Source organism: Zootoca vivipara, chromosome 4 (assembly GCF_965207765.1).
Source record: "Zootoca vivipara chromosome 4, rZooViv2.hap1.1, whole genome shotgun sequence".
In the NCBI taxonomy this organism is placed as follows: Eukaryota; Metazoa; Chordata; class Lepidosauria; order Squamata; family Lacertidae; genus Zootoca; species Zootoca vivipara.
In genome coordinates, this window is record NC_142587.1 from 20665016 (window position 1) to 20692849 (window position 27834).

General features: G+C 40.0%; 1 protein-coding gene across 1 annotated transcript; it reads left to right on the forward strand.

Annotated features, from left to right (window-relative positions):
* TM9SF2 (transmembrane 9 superfamily member 2) lies at positions 1-27834 on the forward strand. Its single transcript, XM_035115436.3, has 17 exons — positions 1-289; positions 6730-6797; positions 7561-7654; positions 12721-12848; positions 13478-13607; positions 14666-14790; positions 15521-15635; positions 17141-17220; positions 17318-17426; positions 18868-19000; positions 19969-20088; positions 20709-20766; positions 21353-21512; positions 21901-22052; positions 22597-22708; positions 23321-23492; positions 26543-27834. The coding sequence occupies exons 1-17, from the start codon at positions 161-163 to the stop codon at positions 26608-26610; spliced, it is 1953 nt and encodes a 650-aa protein (XP_034971327.1). The 5' UTR covers positions 1-160; the 3' UTR covers positions 26611-27834.

Consider the following 27834-nt stretch of genomic DNA (forward strand, 5'->3'; position numbering starts at 1 on the left):
GAGGAAGCCGGAAGTAGCGGCTGAGGAGGCTCGGCTCGGTTTCGTGCTTGGACGCGGGGGAGGGTACCGTCTTTCCAAAAAAGAAACCGCCCCCATATCCGTTCTCTCTGTCACCCCCACCCCCACCACCCTCCTACACCCCACCCGCCTTCCCTTCGCCATGACTGTCGCGCAGCTGCTGTTGGCCGTCGCGCTCCTGGTGGCAAATTCGCCCTCCGGCTCGGCCTTCTACCTGCCCGGCCTGGCGCCCGTCAACTTCTGCGACGAACCGGACAAATACGACTGCAAGGTCTGTAGGGGCGGGTTGGGAAGGGCGGTTGAGTCCGGAGAGCGAGGCCTGGCCGCCCTCAAATGCCGGAGGGGTGTGTGACAGAGTATGAGTAATGTCGGTTAGTGGGGTGTGTGTGGTGTCATGTCATAATAGCCCCCCTCCATACATACATACTAATCAGCTGTGCGGTGACAGGGATCCCCCCCTTCAGATCGAAAGTCTTTCCTGCCTGCTTAGGCTTTCTTGCGTTTGGGATGGAGGAGTGGATTGGCTGGGAGGAAGTCTTCCAGAATGCCCTAAACTGCATCTTTTAATCTCTGCTTTTGTCAGTGCCTGCATACCCTGCAACATTTGTCCAATGAAAATAGGGACATCCTATTCCATTTCCTCCCAACATTTCTCCCATGAAAACAAGGATATCAATACAGTACCCTCCAACATTTCTCCCAGGAAAATAGGGACATCCTGTTCCATATCCTCCAACATTTCTCCCGGGAAAATAGGGACATCCTGTTCCATACCCTCCCAACATTTCTCCGATGAAAATAGGGACACCTTATTCCATACCCTCCAATATTTCTCCCAGGAAAATAGGGACATCCTATTCCATACCCTCCCAACAATACAGATGTCCTGAGGAAAAGTGTGACCTTCCAGGATCAAATAAGAAACCAGGCAGTAAATCCAGGATTGTCCCTGAAAAATAGGACATTTGTAGGGGTCTGCGCCCAGGCATGTGTAAGGTGATGGTGCCAACAAGCTGGTCAGGCCGCTGCGGCTTGCTCATTGCCTTAGACCTTTATGTTAGGATTCAGCAGCTCCTACGATGGGCGCTCAGAAGTTGGAGAAAAAGAAAGTAAACTAAAATAAGGATCTAAAGCTGAGCTCTATGTAGCTGAGAAAACAGAAACCCCAACTGTCTGGGGCTGTCCAGGGAAAGCAGGCTGGCCTCTCCCACAAGGAGGATCTTCAAGAACCTTGCCTGCCCCATCAGAATGGGAGCAGAATGCTCTGCATTTACCTCTGGGGAATTTTAGAGTTGGAATGGACTCCAACGGTCTTCTAGTTCACCTTCCTGCTATACAGGAATCTCAACTAGATCATACAGGACATGTGGCCATCCAAACTCTCTCTCTCTCTCTCTCTCTCTCTCTCTCTCTCTCTCTCTCTCTCTCTCTCTCTCTCTGTGTGTGTGTGTGTGTGTGTGTAAAAAATGTGGTGGGATTGGCAGCAGCCTAACTTGTCTTATCCTTCTCTTTGGTATTCCTTCAAACCCTTCCTTTTCTTCCTTTCTTTTTTACTGTTAATGCTGCTTCGTAAGTAAGCCACGTTTCATTGAATAGTTGTGTAGGGGTACATGATTGGGTAGGTCTGTGTTAGGTAACTTATTATGTTCTAGTGACTGGGGTCTTTTAGAGGAATATTTTATTTTATTAATGAATTGCTTAAAGAGATTGCATATCCCCAAGATTAGCTCCTCTTCTCTCCATCCTGAAGAACCGTTATCCTACCTTCTCCTTCTCTGGAGTCATAAATTGATGAAGGACATGCCTGAGGTTGAAATAATAATATTTGGCAATGGAGTATGATTACCACTTGTGCTGCACATGTGGTTTAGGAATAGTAACTTTGGAACTGAAACATGAGCTTGCATTTTCCCTCTTCCTTACCCATCCCTCTTTCCTTATGTGACATGTCTCTTATATAGTACCTGCTCCTCAGTCTTAAACTGATTTTTGTAAGCTCCTCTAGGAATACTTTTGTCTAAAGAGGGGTAAACATGCTTTAAGTAAGATGGTGATGGTGATAAATAAGTTCATGGTATTATGGTCCTTGCAGTTTAAGCTGCCCTTAAATTTCATACAGCTCCACAGAATTTAAATTAGAAATTATACTGTATGTTTAAACTGGTGGTTTAAACTGGTGATAGCCTATGTATAATTACATGCAACACCTTCAGTGTATATGGAGCAAGGGGCTTCTTCGGCAAGGGGAAAACAATACTGCCACCTGTAACCTAAAGCAGAGCACTCTATTTATCACCTGAGGATTTTGCCATCAAATCGTGATGCTTGCATTGATCATGCCATAGTCTGCGCATATGGAGTGTTATGCGGAAGTTTTTAATGTTTGTAGAAAGTTAAAACAACAATAATTTCAATGTGATGAATACTATGTTTGGATAACTTGATTAATCCATTCATGCCTCCTTAAAGTTCCTGGTTCTGTGAAGGGCAGACTACAGTAAGGGCAAGAATAGGGTTTCTCTCCAGTATGAAGGCACTGCAGTGAACCTAGGCATGTAAAGGTGCTACCACATTGTTCTCAGTAGAAAAGGTGTTCTCCATGTGTCTTTTCAACCTGGTCTATTGGCTAAAGGCCATACCACGTTCTTTGCATTTGTATGTCTTTTCCTTCCAGTGGATCACTTTGTGTTTGAAAATCAAGTTAAGATTCCTGAAAGCTTTGCTGCATATTGGGCAGAGTTAGCATAGAGTATAAAGTGTATAAATTCAAGTATTATTATTACTACTACTACTACTACTACTACTAAGTATAAAACAGCAGAAGTTGTGGGAAAAGAGATGTAAGAGTAGCAAAGCAAATGAATGTTGCAAGTGCACTTAAACGTACTGTCGTTGTTGTTGTTGTTGTTGTTGTTGTTGTATACTGCTTAATTGCCAAAGTTATTTACAATTATAAAACATCTGGGGGATGTTCCACTGCTTTGTTTTTCACAGAAAATGTTACAGGTAGGTAGCCGTGTTGGTCTGGATCGAAGTAAAATAAAAAAATTCCTTCAGTAGCACCTTAAAGACCAACTAAGTATCTGAAGAAGTGTGCATGCACACGAAAGCTCATACCAAAATAAAAACTTAGTTGGTCTTTAAGGTGCTACTGAAGGAATTTTTTTATTTTACAGAAAATGTTCTATTTCATAAGTACATGAAATAAGAATAACAACAACAACAGGACAACTGCAAAAAATATTAGTTTTGTTGCAGATCAGATTTATTCATAAAGTCATTTACCATTGTAAAATACAACTGGAGTACCAGACCCCAAACATCATGGATATTTACATACATAATGTAATATAATCGAAAAAGATATAGAGCTTTACATCCATTTCAAACTCACTCTGAGATCATCTGAGCCCTTATCTTGATCACCAAAGTTTAAAAATGGCTACAGTTCTTATAACATACCGTACTCACCTTTTTCCTTCATATGGAGTTCTGACATCAGTTAATATTTAATGCTTTAAATATGGGAGGATCGGATGCTTCCTAGCTCTGTTATGTTTGCAGTGAAACAGAACATGACTAATAAATTTCTGACAACCCTCATTGCAATGGTGTACTCTTTCTTCTAATCAAGTTCAGTTAAATCTACTTTCCATTAATGCTCCTGGCAAAGAATTACAGCGAACCAGCATAAAAGCTCTTTGAGCTTTAGGAGGGTTATGAGGGCTGAAAATACTTGTACTGTATATCTAATAACATTTCCAGTTATCCAAACCCAAATAAATTGGGGAACAAGTTTGACAGAAAAGGCCTTCAGCTCCTTAATTCTATGCACACCTTAGCTTCCTAATGAAAAAAAGTGGGGATATCCACGCAAAAAATTCCAAAAGGTGTATTTTATGCAGATTCCACCCCAGAAGCTCATGAAAGAATCTGTGACTATCAAACCAATCAACTGTGTAAATTTCCTAAAATGGATATGAAGCCAATAATTGCAAACAGTGTTCCATGCTACTGCTTGGAGGAACCTAAAACCCACCTCAATATGCTCTCCTTACACATTTAAGAGTTCCAAAAAATTTTCAAAAAATTCCCTTGTACCTTCTCTCTAGGGTGCCATCAATGTTCCTTGCCCCAAAAACAACTCCAAACAATTGTTGGGCTGCAGTCTTGACCCTAGAGAGACCAGAGCTTGCTTTCTTGCTTGCTTAATTAATATACTGCCCTATACCCGCAGGTCTCAGCTTTCCAAACTCTGTGTTGCGGCATGTTAGCGTGTCAACTGCAGTGTGTAGGTGTGTCGTGCAAATACTCCCTGCGCTCCTCCCGGGGCTGGAAAGGGGTTAGTTTAACCTCTAGTTTCTTTGTAAAACTGAATTACTGTGTCATGAAATGATGCATGTCTAAAAAGTTTGTCACCAACATGAAAAGTTTGGAAAGCTCTCCTATAGACCTGGAAGATGGCTGGAACAAACTATCCACCTTTAGAATAACGAACTGTCCACCTTTAGAACTGTTCACCTTTAGAAACGAAAGCCTGAGAGGTACATAGCTGCCAAGTTTTCCCTTTTCTCGCGAGGAAGCCTATTCAGCATAAGGGAAAATCCCTTTAAAAAAGGGATAACTTGGCAGCTATGGAGGTAGGAGATTCCATTGCTATAGCCTGCTTTATGTGGGTCTTCCATATCAATGGAAAACAAAAAAAGAATACCAAGTACCAAGAGGCTCTCAGTTACTCCAACAAATAGTCATCCATATACCACTTAGAAATCAATCCCCTTCTAGAAAACCAATGACAGCAAGATCTTAGTTCTAATCACAACCATATTTTCACTGTTTCTCTATGAAGAAAATTGCTTTAAAGCCCTTCTAAAACTTTTTGTTAAAGATAGCAATACAGCACCATCTGCTTACAGTAATATACAGTACTAATGGAGGTGCTTTCCAATTTGAGGGCAAGCACCTCAAGTGAATTGAACTTGAATCATACAAGGACAGATCAAGCAGAAAGGGAGCCAAAGTACATATCTGACTCTCCTCCTTTGATGCAACAATATTATTGAGAGCTGACCTCTTGTACTATAGCTGGCTTGTGGGGATGTCTTCCAGTAAAACACCTAATCAGAAATAATAGACTTTTGTCCGCTGAAGACTTCTCCAGGTTTTTCCATAAATGATCATGTTGGACTAAGTCAACAAAAGCTGGATAAAGTTCATCCCTGGGTGTCTTGAAATATTCCTCTGCCAAATGAGATAAAACAAGGTAGTAATCCAAAAGACAGTATCCTCTAAAAATAATCTGTTTCAAACCTGGAAAAAATTATAATTCATTCCCTCCGGGAAAACACAACACAATGCAGTTTGGTGGAAAGAGGCGTTGGCTTCATGCTATTTTTCTAAGTTTTGTGGAGGTCCGTGATGTGGGTTTCCCAGAAAATTTTGAATGGGAAAACTTTTCTATACAAATTAGGGCAATTTGCCTTGAAAAGTTGGTGTCCTAGGTAAAGGTACTGTAAAGGGACCCCTGACTCTGGGATTGCGGCGCTCATCTCGCATTATCGGTCGAGGGAGCTGGCGTACAGCTTCCAGGTCATGTGGCCAGCATGACAAAGCCGCTTCTGGCGAACCAGAGCAGCACCCGGTAACGCCGTTTACCTTCCCACTGTAGCGGTACCTATTTATCTACTTGCACTTTGAGGTGCTTTCGAACTGCTAGGTTGGCAGGGACCGAGCAACGGGAGCTCACCCCATTGCAGGGATTTGAACCGCCGACCTTCAGCGCCACCCGCTAATTTGGCATGTTTAGTTTCTTTGTATTCAGTAAACAAAGCATAATACTTTAAATTGCCACGCTTTCCTGGTACATTTGCTATTGGCATCCTTTTACCTTTTGAAATAGCAAGTTTCAATGGAAGCTTTAGCCTAGGGCTGGTATAGCAAAGTGGAAGAAGACCTGCCCCCTACCACCACCTTTTGCCCTGGCATGTGCCTTCAGGACTTGGGGTATGGTGGTTGATCAGCCTCTCCGCTCTTCCTGGCCCCAAGTCAGGATTGTAAGTGTAACATAATTTTTCCTATTGGGAAGGCTGTTTTGCACTATTAGCCAAATTTTCATTTCCGATATACTGTAGTTTTCCTACAGTGTATTTGTATTACATACTCTTGTTCCCTCATTGACTTTCTGTCACTTTAGTCTAAGTAGTTTAGTTGCATGTAGTCTTCTGTCTATTGTTTATTAAATCTTCCCTATCTCAATTCTTTTTTACTACTTGTACTGTTTTATTTTATTGTTTGATTGAGCAACTATGCAGATGGCAACTATGCAGAGAGCTGATATACAGTGGTTTTAAATCAAAATAAGTATTCTTTATAGCTACTTGTAGAAGTCACATAGGCAAGCTTGATTATATAATGCTAATTGCATAATGTAATTCAACTTTTGTAAGGAAGGGCAGAGCATACACATTTAGAATAATGGTCAAAATACTCTAATTGCAGTGTGTATAACTTTGATGACAGATACATTATGTATATATCTTAATTCAGTGTAACCTACAGTACTAACATTCTGAAAGTTTTAAACACTTGTTCTTACCTGTTATTTACTGATAAGCGGTTTACAAAAAGAATTAAAAAAAGAATTTAAGGTTTTATTACAATGACGTGTATACATGTTAAATATATAAATAATGTCTTGTTGTGTTTTTGCAGCCTGTGATAGAGCTATTTGTGAATAGACTAGACTCTGTGGAATCAGTCCTTCCATATGAATATACTGCGTAAGTATATGAAATATTATTCTTTGATTTGTAATGTATAAAAACTTTGTTGAAAAAAGGATAGGATAGATTTCATAGACAAGGTTATGATTGTCCAAGCTGCAGTGTCAGTGGTACTTGGTATTTGGTTTAGTTGCTTTGTACCAAGGTTTAGCTTGTTAAATCCTGCTCCTGATATTTGCCAAGAGGCTAGAATTCCCTTACTCTGTTTTAGAAGTTGGTTTTTTGATTCAATTATATATTATATATTTTAAACAAATCGACTTGGGAAGAATTTTGAACTAATGGTTTTTGCTGGCTATAGAAGTTTCAAAACGTAGAATCCCAAATTTTGCAATTTGCACTACTAAGCCAATCTAAAAATTTTGGATCCTTGTAAAGAATGAAAAATCTTAGTAAATCATCTTTAAATGGCATGCAGAAGTAACTTAATTAGATGTTGCTTTGGGGGTGATTAATATAGACCAGTATTGTTGAACTCCAACTCTCATCTGTTGCAGAAGGCACGGCTAATAATCAGGAATGAAGGGAATGAACAAGCAAATAATTTGTGTGGAGCATTATCTCAAATATATTGCTCAGTGATGCAGACATAAGCGCAACTTAGTGAAAGTCAACTTAGTGAACATAATTGTCAACAGGGAGGTTTGTTCAAATAAGGGAACTTAAATAAGATTCAAAAGTTTCTTGTGAAATTATGTAGGTATGCATTTTAGATATAGAATATAAAACAGAGTTCAAGTTTTGCTTAATTTGATTTTAGGTTTGATTTTTGCGAAGCATCTGAAGGGAAACGTCCATCTGAAAATCTTGGTCAGGTGTTGTTTGGAGAGCGGATTGAGCCCTCGCCATATAAGGTATTTTAATTGCTTTAAAAATCAAAGAATTTGCATAATCTAAGCAGTGAATCCCAGTTGTTGGCATGTTTTGATTTGTACAAATGGATTGAAGGTTTTTAAAACTTTGTTAGGCTTTTGGTTAAGCCTGCCCTAGCACATGACATTCTTGAGGAAATATTAGGATCAGGAAAGGACCCACTGGGTGTTGCTTCCCCTGCTTTACCTTTTCTTCACAGGGGTCTCAGCCCTAGGTGGGTAAATTACAGTAGATCATTTACATTTTCCCACACTGCAGTTCCTGCAACATCAGCATTACATTGTTGATATTGTTGAGTCCTGCTGCAGAGGCCCATTGCTGCTGAGCTGCCTACTGGACAGTTTGCCTGGCAACAAGGAGACAGCCTGCTTCATCTCTAACAGGAGCACCAGCCCCACACTGCTTGACTTATTAATAATAATAATAGTAACAATAATAATAACAATACCTCGCCCATCTGGCTGGGTTTCCCCAGTTACTCTGGGCGGCTCCCAACAGAACACTAAAAACACAATAAAACATCAAACATTAAAATCTTCCCTAAACAGGGCTACCTTCAGATGTCTTCTAAAAGTCAGTTGTTTATTTATTTGACATCTGATGGGAGGGTGTTCCACAAGGCAGGTGCCACTACAGAGAAGGCCCTCTGCCTGGTTCCATGTAACCTTCCTTCTCACAGTGAGGGAACCGCCAGAAGGCCCTCGATGTTGGATCTTAGTGTTGGGGCTGAACGATGGGGGTGGAGACGCTCCTTCAGGTATACAGGCCGAGGCCATTTAGGGCTTTAAAGGTCAACACCAACACTTTGAATTGTGCTCGGAAACGTATTGGGAGCCAATGTAGGTCTTTCAGGACTGGTGTTATGTGGTCTTGGTGGCCACTCCCAGTCACCAGTCTAGCTGCTGCATTCTGGATTAGTTGTATTTTCCGGGTCACCTTCAAAGGTAGCCCCACGTAGAGCGCATTGCAGGAGTCCAAGCGGGAGATAACTAGAGCATGGACCACTCTGACGAGACAGTCTGCGGGGAGGTAGGGTGTCAGCCTGCGTACCAGATGGAGCTGGTAGACACATGCCCTGGACACAGAATTGACCTGTGCCTCCATGGATAACTGTGAGTCCAAAATAACTCAGGGGCACAGTTGTCCCATTCAGGAACAGGGAGGATCCCACACCCACCCGCCCCCTGTCCCCCCAAAACAGCACTTCTGTCTTGTCAGGATTCAACCACAATCTGTTAGCCACCATCCATTCTCCAACTGCTTCCAGACACTCACACAGGACCTTTACCGGTTCTGATTTAAAAGAGAGGTAGAGCTGGGTGTCATCTGCATACTGATGAATACTCAGCCCAAACCCCCTGGTGATCTCTCTCAGCAGCTTCATATGGATGTTAAAAGGCATGGGGGAGAGGATGGAACCCCCAGGTACCCCACAAGTGAGAGCCCAGGGGTCTGAACACTCATCCCCCAACACCACTTTCTGGACACGGCCCAGGAGGAAGGAGCGGAGCCACTGTATAATAGTGCTCCCAGCTCCTCTAGATGGTCCAGAAGGATGTCATGTTCGACGGTATCATAGGCCGCTGAGAGATCCAGCAGCAGAACTAGGAAACAGCTCTCACCTTTGTTCCTAGCCCACCATAGATCATCGACCAGCGCAATCAAGGCAGTTTCAGTCCCATGATGAGGCCTAAATCCTGATTGGAAGGGATCCAAATGGTCTGCATCCTCCAGGCATGCTTTGAGTTGTTCAGCAACCACCTCCTCAATCACCTGCTAAATGGAAGATTTGAGACTGGGCAATATCGCAGGCGTTGCATTATGGGGAAATTAAAATAATAGCTGGGCTGGTGATTCCAGTTGCATAGCTCTGGCAGTGCTGACAAGAGTGACACTCGCTCCCCCAGCCCCCGCCTACCATCTGGTTGGGATTCAGAAGCTTGGTCAGCTTAGCCATCTTAGAAACATGTCTGGCTATGCTGCTCATAGGCATGCCCTATGTCTGGCCAGACCTCCCTAGAAGCACGCAGCCTTAGTCTGTTCCCAGGCTATTCAAAGGAAGGGTCCCAAGCTATAGAAGAAAAGGGCTTGCCTGGATAATATATCTGCCTTAGAAACAGTTGTGCTGGCTTCCGGTCTGTCGCGGCGGAGAGAAGGACGCAGGGACTTTGCGTGCCGAAGTCCCTGGCCTCGCGGAGGGGGGGGGGAAGTCCGCAGAGCGAGCGGACTCCCCGTAAAAGCACCGGGTAGAGAGTCCCGGTGACTCACGCGCCCAGCGGCTGCTCCGTTTTGCGGATCCCCCGCTGCCCGAGAGCTCAGTAGAGCGATCGAGAGCCGGCGGGGTGGAACCGCGGGAGCCATTTTGGGCTATATCTTACCTCCGAGAAGCGAAGCTCCGAGTCCTGACCCGGCAAGCGGCGGATTCTTCCGAATAAAATTAAAGGTTTCCATGAAGTAAGTGGAATTTTGATTTGGACTTTAAATTTATTAATTGGAAAAATAGGAGAGACTTTAAAGAAACGGAAGTCGGTCTCTTCCTAATGGAAAACTGGGAGGCGCTTTAAATAAACCTAAGCCGAACGACGAAAAAGTATTTGGGACTGTGGACCCGAGAGGAAAAAAAAGATCTTTTCGAACCATCTCAGCTCCCGAGTCCGGCACCCCTTGAGGCACAGCATTATTAAGGGGAAGAGCGCTTTGACAGCTGTCAAAAGCTGTCAAACTGTTAAAAGACCGGGTGGATTTATTGCATTGCTGTGAACAGTAAAAATTGATTGAAAACGTGGTAGAACTATTTAAATTGGAATTAAGAATGGATTTGTGATTGAGTTAAAGAACAAAGGGAAAGAACAGCCAAAATGGAGTCGATCGTCTGAGGAAGGAATTTTCCAGCACCCTTTGTTCCCTACCTCCTGTTTGTCTGCGGTTAAGAGAAGTATGAAAACAAAGTACTCTCGAGCCTTCCAGGAGGCTGTGCTGAACTATCTACAAACATGGGAGGACATTTACAAGGAACGGCAACATCCCAATTTACCATCAGTTGAGGTTGAAGTCCAAGTTCAGGACTTAGAGGATAATTTGGATTTGGAGACTGCTGAGTCTGAGACTGTGTGTGAGGAGAAACAACTTGATGAAAGTATTAAAGAGGACTTGGACTATAACAAATATGTTTGGGATGAAGCAAAGCATGGATTTCAAAAGGAAGAAAAACAAGCAGAGCAAGAAATTGAGAAGCAAAGGAATTTAAAGATCAATGGAATTGAAGATCCTGGAGGGGTTAAAATGTGGGGTGGTGTTTTTGTGGGATGGGAAGGACAGGGACGGGGGGGGGGCAAAGGCCTGGAGATGGATTTGGGAAAGAATGGGTGTGGGGTGAAAATTTTAGTTAAAAGGTTTTGTCTTGGCTTTTGAAAGACGGTTTTCGAAATCTTGGCTTGTTAACGGAAATGCTGATCCAATTGGGGGAAAAGACTTAGGGAGAGGAGATGGAGTGTAAAAAAGAAAGAAAGAAAAAAAAGCTGTGTTTTCTTGAGGGAGTTATAAGAATGGCCTAGGAAAGAATTTTTAGGTTGATGCAAATTTTTGTAAGTTAAGATAGGTGTTTAGGCAGAAAGCTGCCTACTCTCCTCTCCTTACTCTGAGATACTCAGTGGCAGGGGGTACTCAGAGGGGTGAGGAGGGGATTTAATGGAACCTTGGAAATGCTGTGCCCTACAGGTTCCTCTTGTGGCAGGAGGGGGCCTGTGGGAGGGCAGCATGGAAAAGGAGGAGGATTGAGTTAATATTATAAGAAAAGGATTTTAATTTGGAATAGAAAACCCGCCATAAGCAATTAGAGTTTGTTAGGAAAACCAGGAGGAAGAGTATTGAGGAAGTCACAATTACAATGTTAAGATAATAAGAATTGGGGAGTTAAAACTCTTCCCTATTGTTGTTATGTTTATATTTGTTTATGCATGTTTATGAAAGAGCTGGGGGAAACCAATCCTCAGAGCTCCTCCATTCCTGTCCTTTCAGTGGCAGGGGGGGATGTGGGGGGAGGAGGGAGGGGGGAGGCCAAACCCAACTTACAAAGGACCCCTTTGATTCTTAAAGCTCACGGGTACCACTGGTGGCAGAGGTGGACCGGTGGGTGGAGGGAAAACGAAGGGACAGTTTTATATTGTATGTTTGTTTTGTTTGTTTTGTTTGTATAAAATCAATAAAAATTATTATTAAAAAAAATAGAAACAGTTGTGCTGCATTGGAATTGCGAACATGTTGGCTGCCAGTTGATGAGATTAGGAATGTTTTTTTAAAAAACAAACAAACAAACTGGGAACATCTCACTTTGGTGTCCTATATTTTTCATTTGCACCAACACACATTCATTCATTTGCACCAAATGTAATGCTTTGTTTGCAGCTACAGTATTGCTAGAATCGCTCACTAAACTAAGATGGGTCCTGCTTCTTTTTACCCTCATCTTGCTATATAGTTTTCAATTACGTCATGCAACCATATTTGGCAGTCTCTTAAAGCATCTTAGGACAGAGAAGCCTAGTATAAGATCAGTATGTATAAAAATTCACTCAGGTAATATTTTAAATGTGCTTGTGGTATTACTGCCATGTAGAAAATTCTGTTGTTTAGAAGAGGCAACCTAGCCTATTCTACCCATAAACTTTAATTTATTAAATCCTTCTGAATTAGCCACCTGAAATGTTTTCTCAGTTCAGGTTGTTAAAAGACTTGGATCAAAATTTCCTTTGGTTTAAGGTAAAAGAGAGAATAGCTTGAAATAGTTTTCAGTTCCGGTATAGTTGGACTTCTTAACACAATAAAAATTGCATTGAGAGTTTGGGTTTGCTGTTGCGGAGAAAAAAGATGCTATTAGGCACATGGTAAAATCGTAAGTTAACTGAATTACTGTATGTAATAATTTGAGAACTTGTGCATGTGTGCATTTTGATGTTCTGCTGTTGTCTTACATTGAATCTTTAAGCAATTTGAGTGAACAATGTGTAAAAAGGAGACTTGTTTCTAAATTCTTTCTCATTTTTTTTAGTTTACCTTTAACAAAAAAGAGACGTGCAAGCATGTTTGTACAAAAGAATATGATTTGAAAAACCCAGATCACAAGCAAAAGCTAGATTTTCTGAAAAAGAGTATGCTACTGAACTATCAGCATCATTGGTAGGTTCATGTTTAACTTTTAACTACCGTAATTGCGTACTTTTAGTAGAAAATACAGAATTGTGGTAGCTTATGATGAGAAATGTGGGACATTCATGGAAAGAAATGTAATGTTTTCTTCCATTTAATACAACATAGTTCTAATTTCTTATTTCTTTTTAAAAAATAAAAGTATGGATCTGCTGGAACAGCAATTCTATATCCTTTTGTGTATTAAAAACTATAGAGGCAAATGGTGGTGATAGTGCGAATCATCTGGAGCAGATTTGGGGAGGCATGCAGGAGAAACAGAGAATCTGTTCCCCAATTAGATATCACCTAAACATTACTATTACTAACATTACAGGTAGGTAGCTGCGTTGGTCTGACGTAGTCGAAACAAAAAATAAAAAAAAATCCTTCCAGTAGCACCTTAGAGACCAACTGAATATCTGAAGAAGTGTGCATGCACACGAAAGCTCATACCAATGACAAACTTAGTTGGTCTCTAAGGTGCTACTGGAAGGATTTTTTAAAAAAAATTTGTTTCTATTACTAATGATAAAGTTCTTCTCAAAATTTATAGCTGTGGTACATCTTTAATGATACAGGCTTCATCTGAAAATACTGTATTACTATTCATTTTATAGGATTGTGGATAATATGCCAGTAACTTGGTGTTATGATGTGGAAGATAACCAAAGGTTCTGCAATCCTGGATTTCCCATTGGTTGTTACCTAACAGAAGATGGACACCCCAAAGATGCCTGTGTTATCAATGTATGTATAAATAAATTTTAAATAATGCATGCAAGATTACCATGCTGCTTGATTTCCCCCCCCCCTAAATTTTTGCTGTTATCAGTCTAAGTATGCTATTTTTAGGAGCCTGCTTTGACACCATTGCAATGACTGAGTCATCATGGAAAAGTAGAAGGAGGAATAGATGGACAAAGGCTATTTCTAATAACAATAGGCAGCTAATCTGCTTAATATTGTTCTTCTCAGCCTGACATCTTCCTCCCATATGCTAAGTATGCTCCATGAAACCATTAATTTCCACACCTTATGCCTTCCCCTTTTATTAAAGCAGTTGGTGTTAGAACAGCATAAAAAGAACATAGAAATGAATTGTTGCATGAAAGAAAAATTGGATGACAGGTAATGTTATCCGTTAGTGATTCTGGTGAACTGGTTTGAATTTTCAAACTAATCTGCAGTCTCTGCATGGAGGAGAATTTGTTTCTGAAAGACAGAATATATTTCTTTGGAGTTGGATTTCAGCTCCCATAAAATTTTATATTGTTGTTCATGAAAGTTTGGCTGTTGGGATATTCGCAGCATCCATGATTCTATATACAAAGTAAGCTTAGTTCATAAATTAACATTAATGGTTAATTGTAATGCTGTTCCTTGTACTGCAAGGTTTTAGACTTAATTTCTTAAACCTGAGAAATGGGATCAATTTTTAAAGCTTGGACTGTGTAAAAATGGGATCTTATGAAATGGCTTTTCACAGTTACCTCGTTTTTATGTATGGTATGAGAATGCAGGAAGCAAACAGTGGACTGATGTGTTCCCCGTTCTGTGGAACTATAAAAGGAGTTTGGAAGTTTTTGCTTGCATTTTAAATGAAGTGCAGCTTGTTGTGATTTTCAAACCAAAATAAAATGTGGTTAATCTTATCTATGGTTTGTTGAAACAAGCGGCATATAAATTTTAATAATAACGATGATGATGATGATGATGATGATGGGGAGGGGAGTTATTTTATAGCCAGTTGTGCGCTGCTCCATCCACCTATTTGATTAAGTTTTTCCAAAATATTTTTTCTGTAGTCTGAGTTCCATGAACACGACACCTTCTACATATTCAATCATGTGGACATCAAAATAGTCTACCACGTTGTAGAAAATGAAGCTCCCAGCGCAAGACTAGTAGCTGCTAAACTTGAACCAAAAAGGTGAGCATTTAGTTTTATTACTAGATCTGCGTGACATCTTGGCAATGTTATAACTTTGTTTGAAAGATATAAGGGAATTTAACATACTCCTCACAGTGGACTTCACGTTGAGTGGAAAGTATAGGAGTGGGAGGGAGGGAACACCTAAGATTTTTCATTCTTAATAGGAAAAATAATAATGGACAAGTATATACGATACTAGTTAGTAAACATTGCTGCCATTGTGATCCCATTTATATATAGGCCCAGTTCACACATAACACAAACTGCACATAGTTACAATTTAATCATGGTTTTGCTGCCCCAAAGTTCACGAGTCACTCCTCCGCTGCTTATTCCTGGTAGAAGAGATACCATGCCATTATGTGCAAACCAGCACTTGAGGTTTGTTTTTCACCTAAAAAACATGAACAGACCTTGCCTTGTCAAGAACAGACCTTGTCTTGCCAACATGGTTTGTTAGGGGGGAAAGCCCAACCACAAGTGCTGGTTCACACATAACAGCAAGTCATTCTCTGGTTTGGTACAGCCCTTATTTGTTAAATGAAGCAGTGGGGAAATTGAGCAATGTGCACTTTAAGCCATTTCTTATTTAAACTATGATTTAAAGCAGGGGGGCTAGTCTCTTTCAGGCCACCAAATACCCTCCTCCTAGTTTTATTATTTAAAATCTGTTGCCAGAACGACTGCATTTTGCACTCAAATCTATTGTCTTTGGTTTTTTAAACAGTTACAAGCACACTAATCCTGACAGCCCAGACTGCACGGGACCACCTATGGATTTAAGTAACAAGCTTGCTTCTGGAAATGTCAAAATTCCCTACACATATTCAGTTACTTTTGAGGTTGGTATGCTTGCCGGCTTTTCCCATTTCTTTTCCTGGAGAAGGTGTGATTTGGAAAGTACTTTCTGAGGTTTTAAAATAACACCCTGTTGGTGATTCTTGTACCAGAAATTCATAGCAGAGTTGGAAGGGACCATGAGAGGCATCCTGTCCAACTCCCTGCCATGCAAGAATCTTTTTGCCAACATTGGGCTGAGATTAAGAGTCTTACGCTCTACTGACTGAGCTGTCTTAGGTGAATTTTAAAAAGTATCATTATTAAATATTAATGAAAACCTAATAAATGTCTTAAGAAAGGCGATTCATCTAAACTTTTTTATTGCATTCTTCTAGGCTAACTAGGGAAATAACTTTTGTAGAAAATTTCATAGATGTTACTCAGTTAAAATTCTTTGGAATCCTAATAAAGGAAGACAGCCAATGATGGCCACTTGCCTGAGCGACAGAAATCTGCTTGCTTTCCGGAGCATATTTTGTAAGTGTGCCAGAGAGCCATAGTGGTAGGAGAGGAAGAAGTCCCACTGGGTGAGCAGACCCCTTGTTGCTCTATACTGTATTGGATCTACACTAAAATGGTATTTGTGTACAAGTCTTAAAGTTCAATGCTATGCATGTTTACTCAAGAATGAGTTCCACTGTGGTCAGTGAAACTTACTTCTAGGCAAGCACATAGCTCAGATGGTTAGAACACACTGCTGATAATGCCAAGGTCGCAGGTTCCAATCCTGTATGGGACAGCTACATATTCCTGCATTGCAGGGGGTTGGACTAGATGATCCTTAGGGTCACTTCCATCTCTACAATTCTATGATTCTACATAGAGGATTGCAGCTTCAGTGAGAAGTCTCTATGCAGAATATAGCCTTCAAGAAGTATAGAGGCAATGGTAGCTGCTTGACACCTTTTATTTGTTCATTATCATGTCTGATATTATTTTAGTGAAGCAATTCCTTGCTCAATAAGAATATGTTTAGCTGACATTTTTGACATTTGATGTTGAACGTGAGAGAGGTGTAGCATGGTGAGTTAGAAATCCCCAATTCAAATATTGTGTCTGTCATGAACTCACTAGATAAACTTTTAAGTAAGGCACTCATAGCCTTAGTTGTCCTTCCTCACCATTATGGTGGGTCATAATACTGATTTCACTCTCAGGGCTTGCTGTAAGGATTATAACAAGATAATGAGCATATTGTGAGCATCTTAGAAGACCTGAAAGTATTATATAAATATTTAATTTAATGACGAAAATCATAATGATGTTGGTTGCCAGGAATCTTGGTGATTTCTCGGTTCCACTGAAAATTGTGATAATATTCTCATTATTATCTATGTAACTAAGATCAGAAGAAAATAAGTTGTTCATTATCCCCAAGAATTATTTATGCTACACACACACACACACACCATAGTTATGTTGCCATTCCCAGTATAAAAACTTGGCAAGTCTGTTATAATTTTATTTTAGTTGTATGACATCTAATAATTAACCATTTTCTCTTCAGAAAAATGATGAAATCAGGTGGGCCTCCAGGTGGGATTACATTTTAGAATCCATGCCTCACACACATATACAATGGTTTAGGTAAGGGAAATGTTTTCATTTTGTAATTCAACATATTGGAGCACTTTTTTGGTAAAAAAATAGTGGTTTGACAACTGGCCATTATGTTTCCTTTTAGCATTATGAATTCTCTTGTGATTGTCCTTTTCCTGTCTGGGATGGTTGCTATGATCATGCTAAGAACTTTACATAAAGACATTGCAAGATATAATCAGATGGATTCTACTGTAAGTATAAGTTTTTTAAAAAAACAAGTTGGAGAAGAAATGTTTTAAATTTTTCAGGTCGCTAATACAACATTGTGATACCTTCTAAATATTCATGTTTAGAAATGTTGTGAATTTCTTTGCCTCAGTCATGTTCTGATAAGCACATTGGCAACCTAACTCTTTATCTGTATTATGCCCAAATAGCTTTTATGTATATTTATTTTATTAAAACATTTATATGCTACCCTTCAAGTATAAATACACCACTCATTGTGGCTTACAGCAAATAAGAACCAGCTGATCTCGCAACTGTATTAACTGATATAAACATACTCCTTTTGCAACAATAGTTACTGACAGAATTTTGTGTTAGGACATCGAAGCATATAATATTGTCTAAAGGAAAGGTGAAATACAGTCTGTTCAATTTCTGTGAAAATAATACATATTAATAAGGATGCTATTAATCTTAAGTCATACTCAAGAGTAGATCCATTGAACTCAATGGGCATAAATAACAAGTCCGTTGGTTTCATTAGATCTAGTCTGAGTATGATTAATCTTGGATATCATAGGCATCTTGAACACCTGAAGGAATTACCATTGAGACAGTTAACTAATAAGAGGCCTTCCCAGTTGCAATAACTGCAGCCCACAGGGGATCTGAATTGCGAGCCTTGTCCGTACAGAGCCATCTTAATATGTTTTCCGTAAGGTAATGCTGGGCACAGATGCAATCCCTGCAAAGGTTACCCAAACAGACCAAGAGGAGCTGGGTGATTACCATGATTTTGCTTACTTCTTTTGATGAATGATGTATCCCAGGCTTCCTCAACCTCGGCCCTTCAGATGTTTTTTTGGCCTACAACTCCCATGATCCCTAGCTAGCAGGACCAGTGGTCAGGGATGATGGGAATTGTAGTCTCAAAACATCTGGAGGGCTGAGGTTGAGGAAGCATGATGTATCCCATGAATTACCCTGCCAAGACTAGTGATATTTTCAGATTGTCATCCCAGCACACACTGGATTTCTTCCTGCTGGGGAGTGACTTTGTTTACAAATGATTGCATGACTCAGGGAATTCTACCTTCACCTTGGCCAGGGACAGAACTGGGGAGGAGCTTCGTAGACCTAAGACAGCATATAAAGAGTTCTCACACTTCCTTGCCTTCCGGGGCAGCAGTAGGGCTTGCCCATTCCTTTCTAAATGCTCAGTTCACCCCCAAGAATATTCACACTAAGTGTCTAACTTGACTATCTCCCAAAAGGTTGAAAGAGATCTCATTTGTATGTTACTCATTGGTTTCTGAGTTATAAAGATTGAATGTTTGGTGTCGTTTGATATTTCAGTATTTTATATAAACAATACGCAGAGTTTTTGTATCTGGAGGGATGAAGTTAGATATATATATATATAATTGTGTGTATAAACCCCTCAACTGGCTCATTAATTTTCAGGAAGATGCTCAGGAAGAATTTGGTTGGAAACTGGTTCATGGTGACATATTTAGGCCCCCAAGAAAAGGAATGCTACTCTCAGTGTTTCTGGGCTCTGGAACACAGATTTTAATTATGACTTTTGTTACTCTATGTAAGTATAACATAATGGGATGCCCCTTAATTCTATAAGCTCTTCTGCCTAACCTTGGTTAGATGATCAACAATGCACAATGTGCTTGATGTGCTTGTTCTCTCCTCGTCCTTCCCTTGCATGTATCTAACCCCCCCCCCCACCGCCTTCCTGGTTTGAGGCATGTTTGCTGGTGCTGGATGTTCACAAGGTCCTGAAAAGATACATAAACACACATGGGAGATTTGACTCTCAAACCACTTTGATGCTGAGAGCTAGAGTGGTGAACTGATCAGGACCCAGAAGACCAGGGTTCATGCAAATACCCACTCAGCCATGAAGCTCTTTGGCCGACCATCAGTCAAGTCACATGCTTTCGACCTAATACACATCACAGAATTGTCATGAGAATAAAATGTGGAGGAAACCATGTGTACCACCTTAAGCTCTTTATCGGAAACATGGAATCTAAATGTAAAAATAAAATAATAAGAATTCTGGTTGGTAACTACTACTGCTATTATTATTATTATTATTATTATTAAATTTGAATGCCGCCATATACCCGCAGGCCTCAGGGCAGTTCACGACATAAAATCGCAATAGCGGTATCAAAACACAAAACACATGATAAAAACCAAAACAACCCAATATTCCCCCCTCCCTAACACATTTTAACACATTTTATGCCAGTGAAAATGGATGTTGTAGGAGCCTGCAGGAAGTTCACATAGGTGATTTGCAGTATTCTTCAGGCTACTTGTACTGTAGATAGATGAAGAGATCAGGGACCATTATGTCTGCACAAATCCTAAATATATTGAACTTCACAAAGTAAAAAATCCAAAATCTCTGGGGGGAAAGGGGGAAAGATAGTATTGTGCCACCACTCCTAGGTACTGTGCACAACAGATGTGAATAAGGTAGTCCACATGTGAAGCACACACATCTTTAAGAGGCCTCTAAATATTATATATTTCCTTTTCCAGTTTTTGCTTGCCTTGGGTTTTTGTCACCTGCAAATCGGGGGGCATTAATGACCTGTGCTGTGGTCTTGTGGGTGCTGCTTGGAACCCCAGCAGGTTATGTTGCTGCCAGATTCTACAAATGTAAGTACAAAAGTTCATTTAACGTGACAGCACTTAAGTTCATTAGTCTAAATTATCATCACAGCAATGATTTCCCCTCTGATCCTGTTTGCCCTCTGGGCAAGATGGAAAAATGTTTTAAGACTGAAGAGAGACTACATGCAGGTTTAGATTGTTCTCAAGCTAGCAAACTTTCAAGTTGGATATTCTTTTATTGTATTAACTCTAACGTCAATTGTTCTTACTTGGATCTACTTGCAGGGGAAGAGGTAACTGACATATTGTTATGGAAATCAGACTGTCAGTGGCTTTTGAAATTGCATTTTGTTTGACATATGAAGTTTGATCCAGCTTTTGTCTGCTTTGGTCTATATGTATTTGAAAGGGAGAGAAAATGAAAGTTAAACCTATAACTGCTTTACGGAGCTTCTCAATCAGTGTGCACTTTTAGTATTATGCAGTACAGTATGTTGAATCAGTCTAATTTTTTTAAAATTTTGTTTTAATAAAGGTGCAGAAACAAATAACAAAACTGAACTTTAAGTTCAAGTGCATGTCTAAACTGTTCTAATAAATAGGGAATTATGTTTGTATAGTACCTGTCATTTAATTGGTGCTGGTTTGGGTTTCTTTTCATACAGCATTTGGGGGTGAAAAATGGAAGACAAATGTTCTGCTGACAGCCTTCCTTTGCCCTGGGTAAGTCAATTTCTATTATTACCGTTAAAATAGGTATATGAAAAGGTTGGCTAAAACTTGTGAGTCTTCAGCAACATAAGTAAAACACAGCAACATCATTGCATCTCAGAGCTATGCACAGTTTGTGCCCTTTTTTGGTTTTTGTAAACCTTGTTTCCTTCTGCCACATGAAAAAAAGTTGATTAAGCAGTACCAGCATGACAGAAGTACTTTTTAAAAAGACAGAGGTGCTCTTCATTGATTCTTGCTTTTACTCCTTAGGCTGCTTCTCAGACCACGCTGCATCTGTGGTGTCATATACTGTACAATGCCTATGTCAAATCTTTCTGCTTAATCACAGCAAGCAGTCATCCCCTGAAGTGGAGCTAAGACAGACATATATTTGGAGCTATTTAACTGAAACGTCAACTCCTGCTGGAGCTCAGTCCTGTTAGATTAAGGAAGAAAGGCTTGCTTGACCTCTTTGCCTGATATTTTCTACATGTCACCTGGGCTTAACGTTAAGCTAGACATATAGTGATATGATTTCAATAACATTGAAAATAATCAAGTGTGAGTTAATTGTTAAATCTCGTTTCTCTTTTAGCATTGTGTTTGCCGATTTCTTCATCATGAATCTGATTCTCTGGGGAGAACATTCCTCTGCAGCCATTCCATTTGGTACTTTGGTTGCTGTTCTAGCCCTCTGGTTTTGCATATCTGTACCACTGACGTTCATTGGGGCCTACTTTGGTTTCAAGAAGAATGTAAGTTCTTTGTCTTTCTGATCTTACATATTTTACTCACCTCTGCACACATATCTCGTACCTTTTGAACTGCCTGAAAACAAATGGTGGGTCAAGTCCTTTAGAAGGCTGTGGATATTGGGGTCCTGCCTGACTTCAGTGATTGAGTTGTGTATATATAAAGCATGGTCAAACAATAGGATTCAAAGCTAAGAAAACCATTCTGAATGTGGTAGACCTCGTTAGATGAGATTTAGCTTCTAGGTGTAGTTTGGATTTCCTTTATTGTGCTAGAAAGCCATAGGATTGTAAATTCTTTTGTGCAGGTACTTCCTTCTGTTTGTGGTGTTTAGTATAATTTAGATTATTTAGTAATTCTCTCCTGCACCTTTGTTTATATCTTTTAAAGGCCATAGAACATCCAGTTCGTACTAATCAGATTCCTCGTCAGATTCCTGAACAGTCATTTTACACGCAGCCATTACCTGGTATCATTATGGGAGGCATTCTGCCCTTTGGATGCATCTTCATACAACTTTTCTTCATTCTTAATAGCATATGGTAAGCCAGTATGCTTCTTGAAAAACGTTTGATGCCTTCTAAAGTACTTTTTCAACTTGCTGGGTTTTTTTTTAAGAGCTTGTATTTGTTTTTCTGCACTTCTCTCCACTTTCTTCCATTATCAAAGCTTTTGACTGTTCTGCTTTAATGTCATATAAAGCCTGTGTTAGCCTTGCAAGTATGTAGCTGTCTGGCCATAGGCTTTTGAAACCATCCAACCAAAAGTTGCCTGATGCAGGTCTTGAGTGTCATGACACCTCTGTCTGACATTGGTTTTAGTGTTCTGATGTCACAGAAGGTCTTACCAGTCTTATGTGAAACAGTTTGTTGGTGGGGAATCTTTGCCTATGTCCCTAAAGTCCATGGGCAACTTTGACATGAATTAAACATGGGAGTAGTTTTATGCCATAAACTTTAATGGATAGAATTTGGTTGAGCAGTCTTCAGATGCTGGAGTTCAACAATATTTGCTACTTGTACGGTAGAATAGCCAGGTAAACTTCACCAAGACTACTTTTGTTGTGCTTAAACTTCTGTTTTCTAGGTCTCATCAGATGTATTACATGTTTGGCTTCTTGTTTCTGGTGTTCATTATTCTGGTTATCACGTGTTCTGAGGCTACTATTCTACTTTGCTATTTCCACTTGTGTGCAGAGGTAAGCCTACAGAATTCTTTCTTGCAAGAGTCCTGTCTTGGGGGGATTTAATTTATTAGCAAAAAGGATCCGATCAATGACTTGGCTCCTAAGTTACTATTCCTTTTACACAATGATGGAGGGAGATTTCATAAAGTGCCTCTGCCTGGTTATGTTTGCATTGAGGACCAGGATAGACTTTGGTATTATGGTGCCCAGAGTGAGGCCAACCCCCCCCCCCCAAAAAAAAGAACTTTGAGTAGGTACCCATATAAATACAGTGGTTCCTCGGAAGTTGAATGGAATCCGTTCCGGAAGTCCATTTGATTTCCAAAATGTTCGGAAACCAAGGCGCAGCTTCCGTTTGGCTCCAGGAAGCTCCTGCAGCCAATCAGAAGCTGGGTCAGCCACGTTGGATGTTTGCGTTCCAAAGAACATTTGCAAACTGAAATACTCACTTCTGGGTTTGCGGCATTGTCAACCCTGTAAATGCTTATCATTATTAGATAGAAATATATAGTCTATGTTGCTTTGGTTTGTAAATATTCTCCTGCATGTAAGTTGATTGATTGTAGCCCAGAAGGTCTACGAGTACTTAGCAGGTTTTTCAACCATTTCTCTCTTTTGTTCTAGGATTATCACTGGCAGTGGCGCTCATTTCTCACCAGTGGCTTTACCGCTGTTTATTTTCTAATATACGCAGTACATTACTTCTTTTCCAAACTTCAAATTACGGGTACAGCAAGCACCATTTTATATTTTGGATACACTATGATAATGGTACTGATCTTCTTCCTTTTCACAGGTAAATATAAATATATTTTTTGGTACTGAGACTTTATGTTAGAGTGCTTCACACAATACAGTTTAAGAGTTCTAGAGCCATGTGCAAACTTTTTTCATGCTAATGTTTGACTGACATCCCTACGGTTGCTTGTTTAAAAAACAAACAAACTTGTGTGCCTATTTTAATGTGGACTATGGACCTCAAGTTGTTGTGACATAAAGCTGGGATGTTTAACTGTAGTCAGGACATTTTTCTGTTCATTTCCCTTCTCCTGCTTTCTACCTGCAGCTTTAGCTGCTGAATGTTGGCAGTCATCTGTATAATTCCTAACACAGTTAGGGGCCATTTCAGAATTTGATTTAAAATGTAAAATACAAACCCTTCCGCTTTTTTATCTGTATTCTTGCATGTTTCCATTTGTTTACCTATTAAGGACTGTTAGAAGTTTTATACAGAGAGAGCTGTACCATTTGGAGGACATCCTTTTCTACTTGTAAGGGTTGAGAGAGAAGGTGTCAAAACCTTGATGGCTATAAAATATAAGAAGTTAATTTGATTTCATTTTAGTATTTAATTTTTTTTTTTTTGCACAGGTTACTGTTGCTTTCGGGAATAGTTTTTGTAATGTTTTCCAGTTTTATATGCTGATAACTCTTTATATGCATTGGGATTCTTCTCCCTCCCCCCAGAAATGTAGCTGTTTACAAGAAAAAAGAGGCTGTGTATTAAGGGATACGTACATAGTAAATTTCATTAAGCTTGGATGAGATCATTCTAGCAAGTGACCAAAATTACACACACAAGCCCCGAAGGCATCTAGCTTCCTGTGTCAAGATGATATAAAAGCTAAAAAGAGAAACTCATAATTGTTGCATCAAAACTATTATATTGCTGCTTACTCATCTGTTAAAAATGGTCAGCCTCAAGAAGGGTTCTGACGGTGCCCTGCTGCTGTGACGGTGTAGCACATGCTTGGGGCACTTGCTTCTCACACTGCATTCCGGGTCATTGATCAGACGCAGCAGGCAAAATACTGGGAGCTATGTGACAAATCTGACTTACAGCTGGGCCCACAATACTGTATCGGAGTAAATGAGTCAGTTAAACATCAGTGGCTTAGCTACTACGGAAAAAAACAATACGATGTCATTCACAGTTCTTGCTGAATTTTTTCATCATGAATGAACCATTGCTAAATCTTCATTCTTCACTACAAATGCACACATATGCATAACTTTGAATTAGAACCTGATGCATAAACATAGAAAAGTTTTGCAACATGTAACGGAACAATACCTATCTTCAGTCATCTAAAGTTACAAAAAGTTAACTCCACACTCGTTAATTCTCAGTTACATGAAATACAGACTTCAAGTGACATTTTTTAAAAAGTCCATTTGTACATACTTTTTGCGAACACTCAGGTGCATAAAATCAATGTGCCATTGTCAAGCAGGTTTAGACTGCTCAGGAATTTATATATTCAAAGGGCTGTAAAAGCAGTATTCTCTGTTGGTTTATTGGAGCACATGGTTATCTTCCAGCCATGAACACGACTTATCAAATGTTCCACTCTCCAATATCCTTCAGATACCCTGGATTCTAAATCAGCCAAAAAAAATTGAAGTCAAATAGTCTGGTTGGTTGTGCTTTGCAGCATCAAAACTATGTATATATTTACCAAAATAACAAAATATGCTCAGACTGCATTGTACCACCCTGCATACATTACTTTGGAAATGTTCTTGTTTGAATTTAGTGGGGCTTAATTCTGAGTCCCACTAAATCATTTAGAAGGAGGCTTTACAGTGTGCCTTCACACTGTGTGAAAACATAAAGAGGAATGTACTCTCCCTCAGAACTGGTCAAGCTATTTCTTCATAATTTGTGAGTAGGTACAGACTGTCTTAATACACTCTACATATAGACTCAAATATGCGCTAATTGAGGGAGATAACTAACACTAATCTCCTGGCAATTTAGGATGTTGTTACCCGGAGATTTAAAAAAATTAAATCTGACTGGTACAGACTTCCCTTTAAAATAAGTCAGGACACTCCAGCTTCTACAGCTACCGAACCCATTAAGCCATTGAAACAAGAAGCTTCTGTGCCTGAAAGAGAAGGTATTGTGTATTGCAAAATAGGGTTGTGTTGATGCACAACACTTTTTTTTTTAAGCGCCGGGTTCTTTTGTGGGTGCCACTGAGTGGTGGGATCCTTTGCGGCCCTCAGCATCCTGTCTTGGTGTTTTTAGCGGTGGGGTTTTTTTTTGTGGGCGCTGCGTGCTCCGAACGCTGGTATCCGGTCCTGTCCCAAGAGGTAACCTTCCTTAAAAGGGCAAGCTTCTGTAAAAAGGTCAATAACTTTGGGGTTTCCTCCCTAAAAAAAGGTCAACAACTTTGGGCAACTATAGTCCGGTCCCCAACAGTGCCTGAGGCACAGTGAACTGGCCCCGTTTATAAAGTTTGAGGACTCGTGTTACAGTATCTAACCAAAATATAAACTCATCCTTGGTATATGTGGTTTCCACACTTTCTTCAGGCCACATGGATCCTTTGCTCATTTGCATCCTTGTGCTTCAACAGCTGTGTTGCATCAACACAATCCTATTTTGCAATACACAATACCTTCTCTTTCAGGCACAGAAGCTTCTTGTTTCAATGTCTTAATGGCAAGGAGCCTGTGCTGCCCACCATTTTGTCACCCCGCCCCCCAGGCTGGCACTGCTTCCCACGCACGCACCCACCTTCCTATGTCGCGCCAGGTTTACCTCAGCATGCTTCAAGCTGCGGCGGCTCTGCCTCAAGCTCCTCCACGCTCCTTTCCCCTTTTTGGAGACTCAGGAAAAGGAGCATGGAGGAGCTTGAGGCAGATCCTCTGCCGCTTGTGGCGCTGAATGGGAACAATGGGAACAGCCGCCCAAAGACCTCGCCGCCGGCTTGCAGGCTGGATTCAGGAGCCTGGTGGGCCGGATCTGGCCCACGTACCATAGTTTGAGGACCCCCTGCTGTAATAGATCCATTGATGTTTATTCTGCCGGTTTAAAATTCATGTTCTGTTTTGTAGGAACAATTGGATTCTTCGCATGCTTCTGGTTTGTGACCAAAATATACAGCGTTGTGAAAGTGGATTGAAGAAATTGTAAAACACAGGAGCCACCATCCTAATATAATGATATGCTCCTGAAGAAGAATTTAAGCTTTATCTGAAGTACCTTGTGAATGATACTGAATATACATTTTGCCCACCCAAAACATTTGTATTATAACTTTGCAATTTGTTTTCACTTGGGTGTTCTTACTGAAGGTTGAAGTTAAATATTGTATGCGTTTGTAAATGTTGCTTATAGTAGGACTTTTAAATTCTAAATGACTGGCTAGAAGTGAGTACATTACAGAATTTTTAATGATACTTCTAAATAAATAACGGGTGTAAATACAGTTTTCTAGGCTTGTTGAGTGGGGTTAATTATTCCCCCCCCCCATGAAATAACTTCTTTCCATCATGACTTGGAAAGTTGACTCATGTGTTGCTTTTGATTTTTTTCCTGATTTTTTTTATACTGGAGTTATGGCCATAAATCCACCTCACTTTTTCTGTGACTTCATTAGGTTCCAGTGTTGTTGGCCTTTGGAACCTTGTGTCTCTTGAGTCTTGGGAATCTATCCATTCATAATTGTAATAATTACTATCAGCATTTTCAGTGGATCATCACATATTATAAATAAATCCATGAAATTTTGTAAATACAGATATATTGATATGTTTTAAAAATATGTAGATTATATTTGTTAAATTCTAGGTTGGTTTAACTTTTTGTTTTTTGTTAATCTGCTCTACCCTATATAGATGTAACTGTTCATAACTGTACTACACTGTCAGTTCTAATCCGCTAGCATAACTAGATTAAGAGACTGGATAATATGTTGAGAAGATCTGCATACAGACAAAGAAGATGCACTCTCAAGTGTGCTCACAACAGATTTTAATGATTCATATTATGTAGAATGGATTGTGTGTGGGCGGGGGGAGTGTTTGGACATACACAAGCAAAAATGCTGTTTGTCTTGTATTAATAGAATGGTTCAATTTGCTAGATGTGGAATTGACATTAACCCATATGCATCCTTGGAAAAAAGCAATGGAAACATGTTTATCATGTTGAGTTGGTTTGAGTTTACGTTAATGCCTGCATGTCTCCCACAAGAGCATATCTGCAACCAAGTTAAACTGCATGTTTTGGGCTCAGACATTCTGATTGGAGAAAAGAACCTATGTTTTTTCTAATACGTTCTTTCTAAAGATCATAAACTAATGCTTGAATATTAAAATCCAATAAAAGTATCTTTTGTTAATAA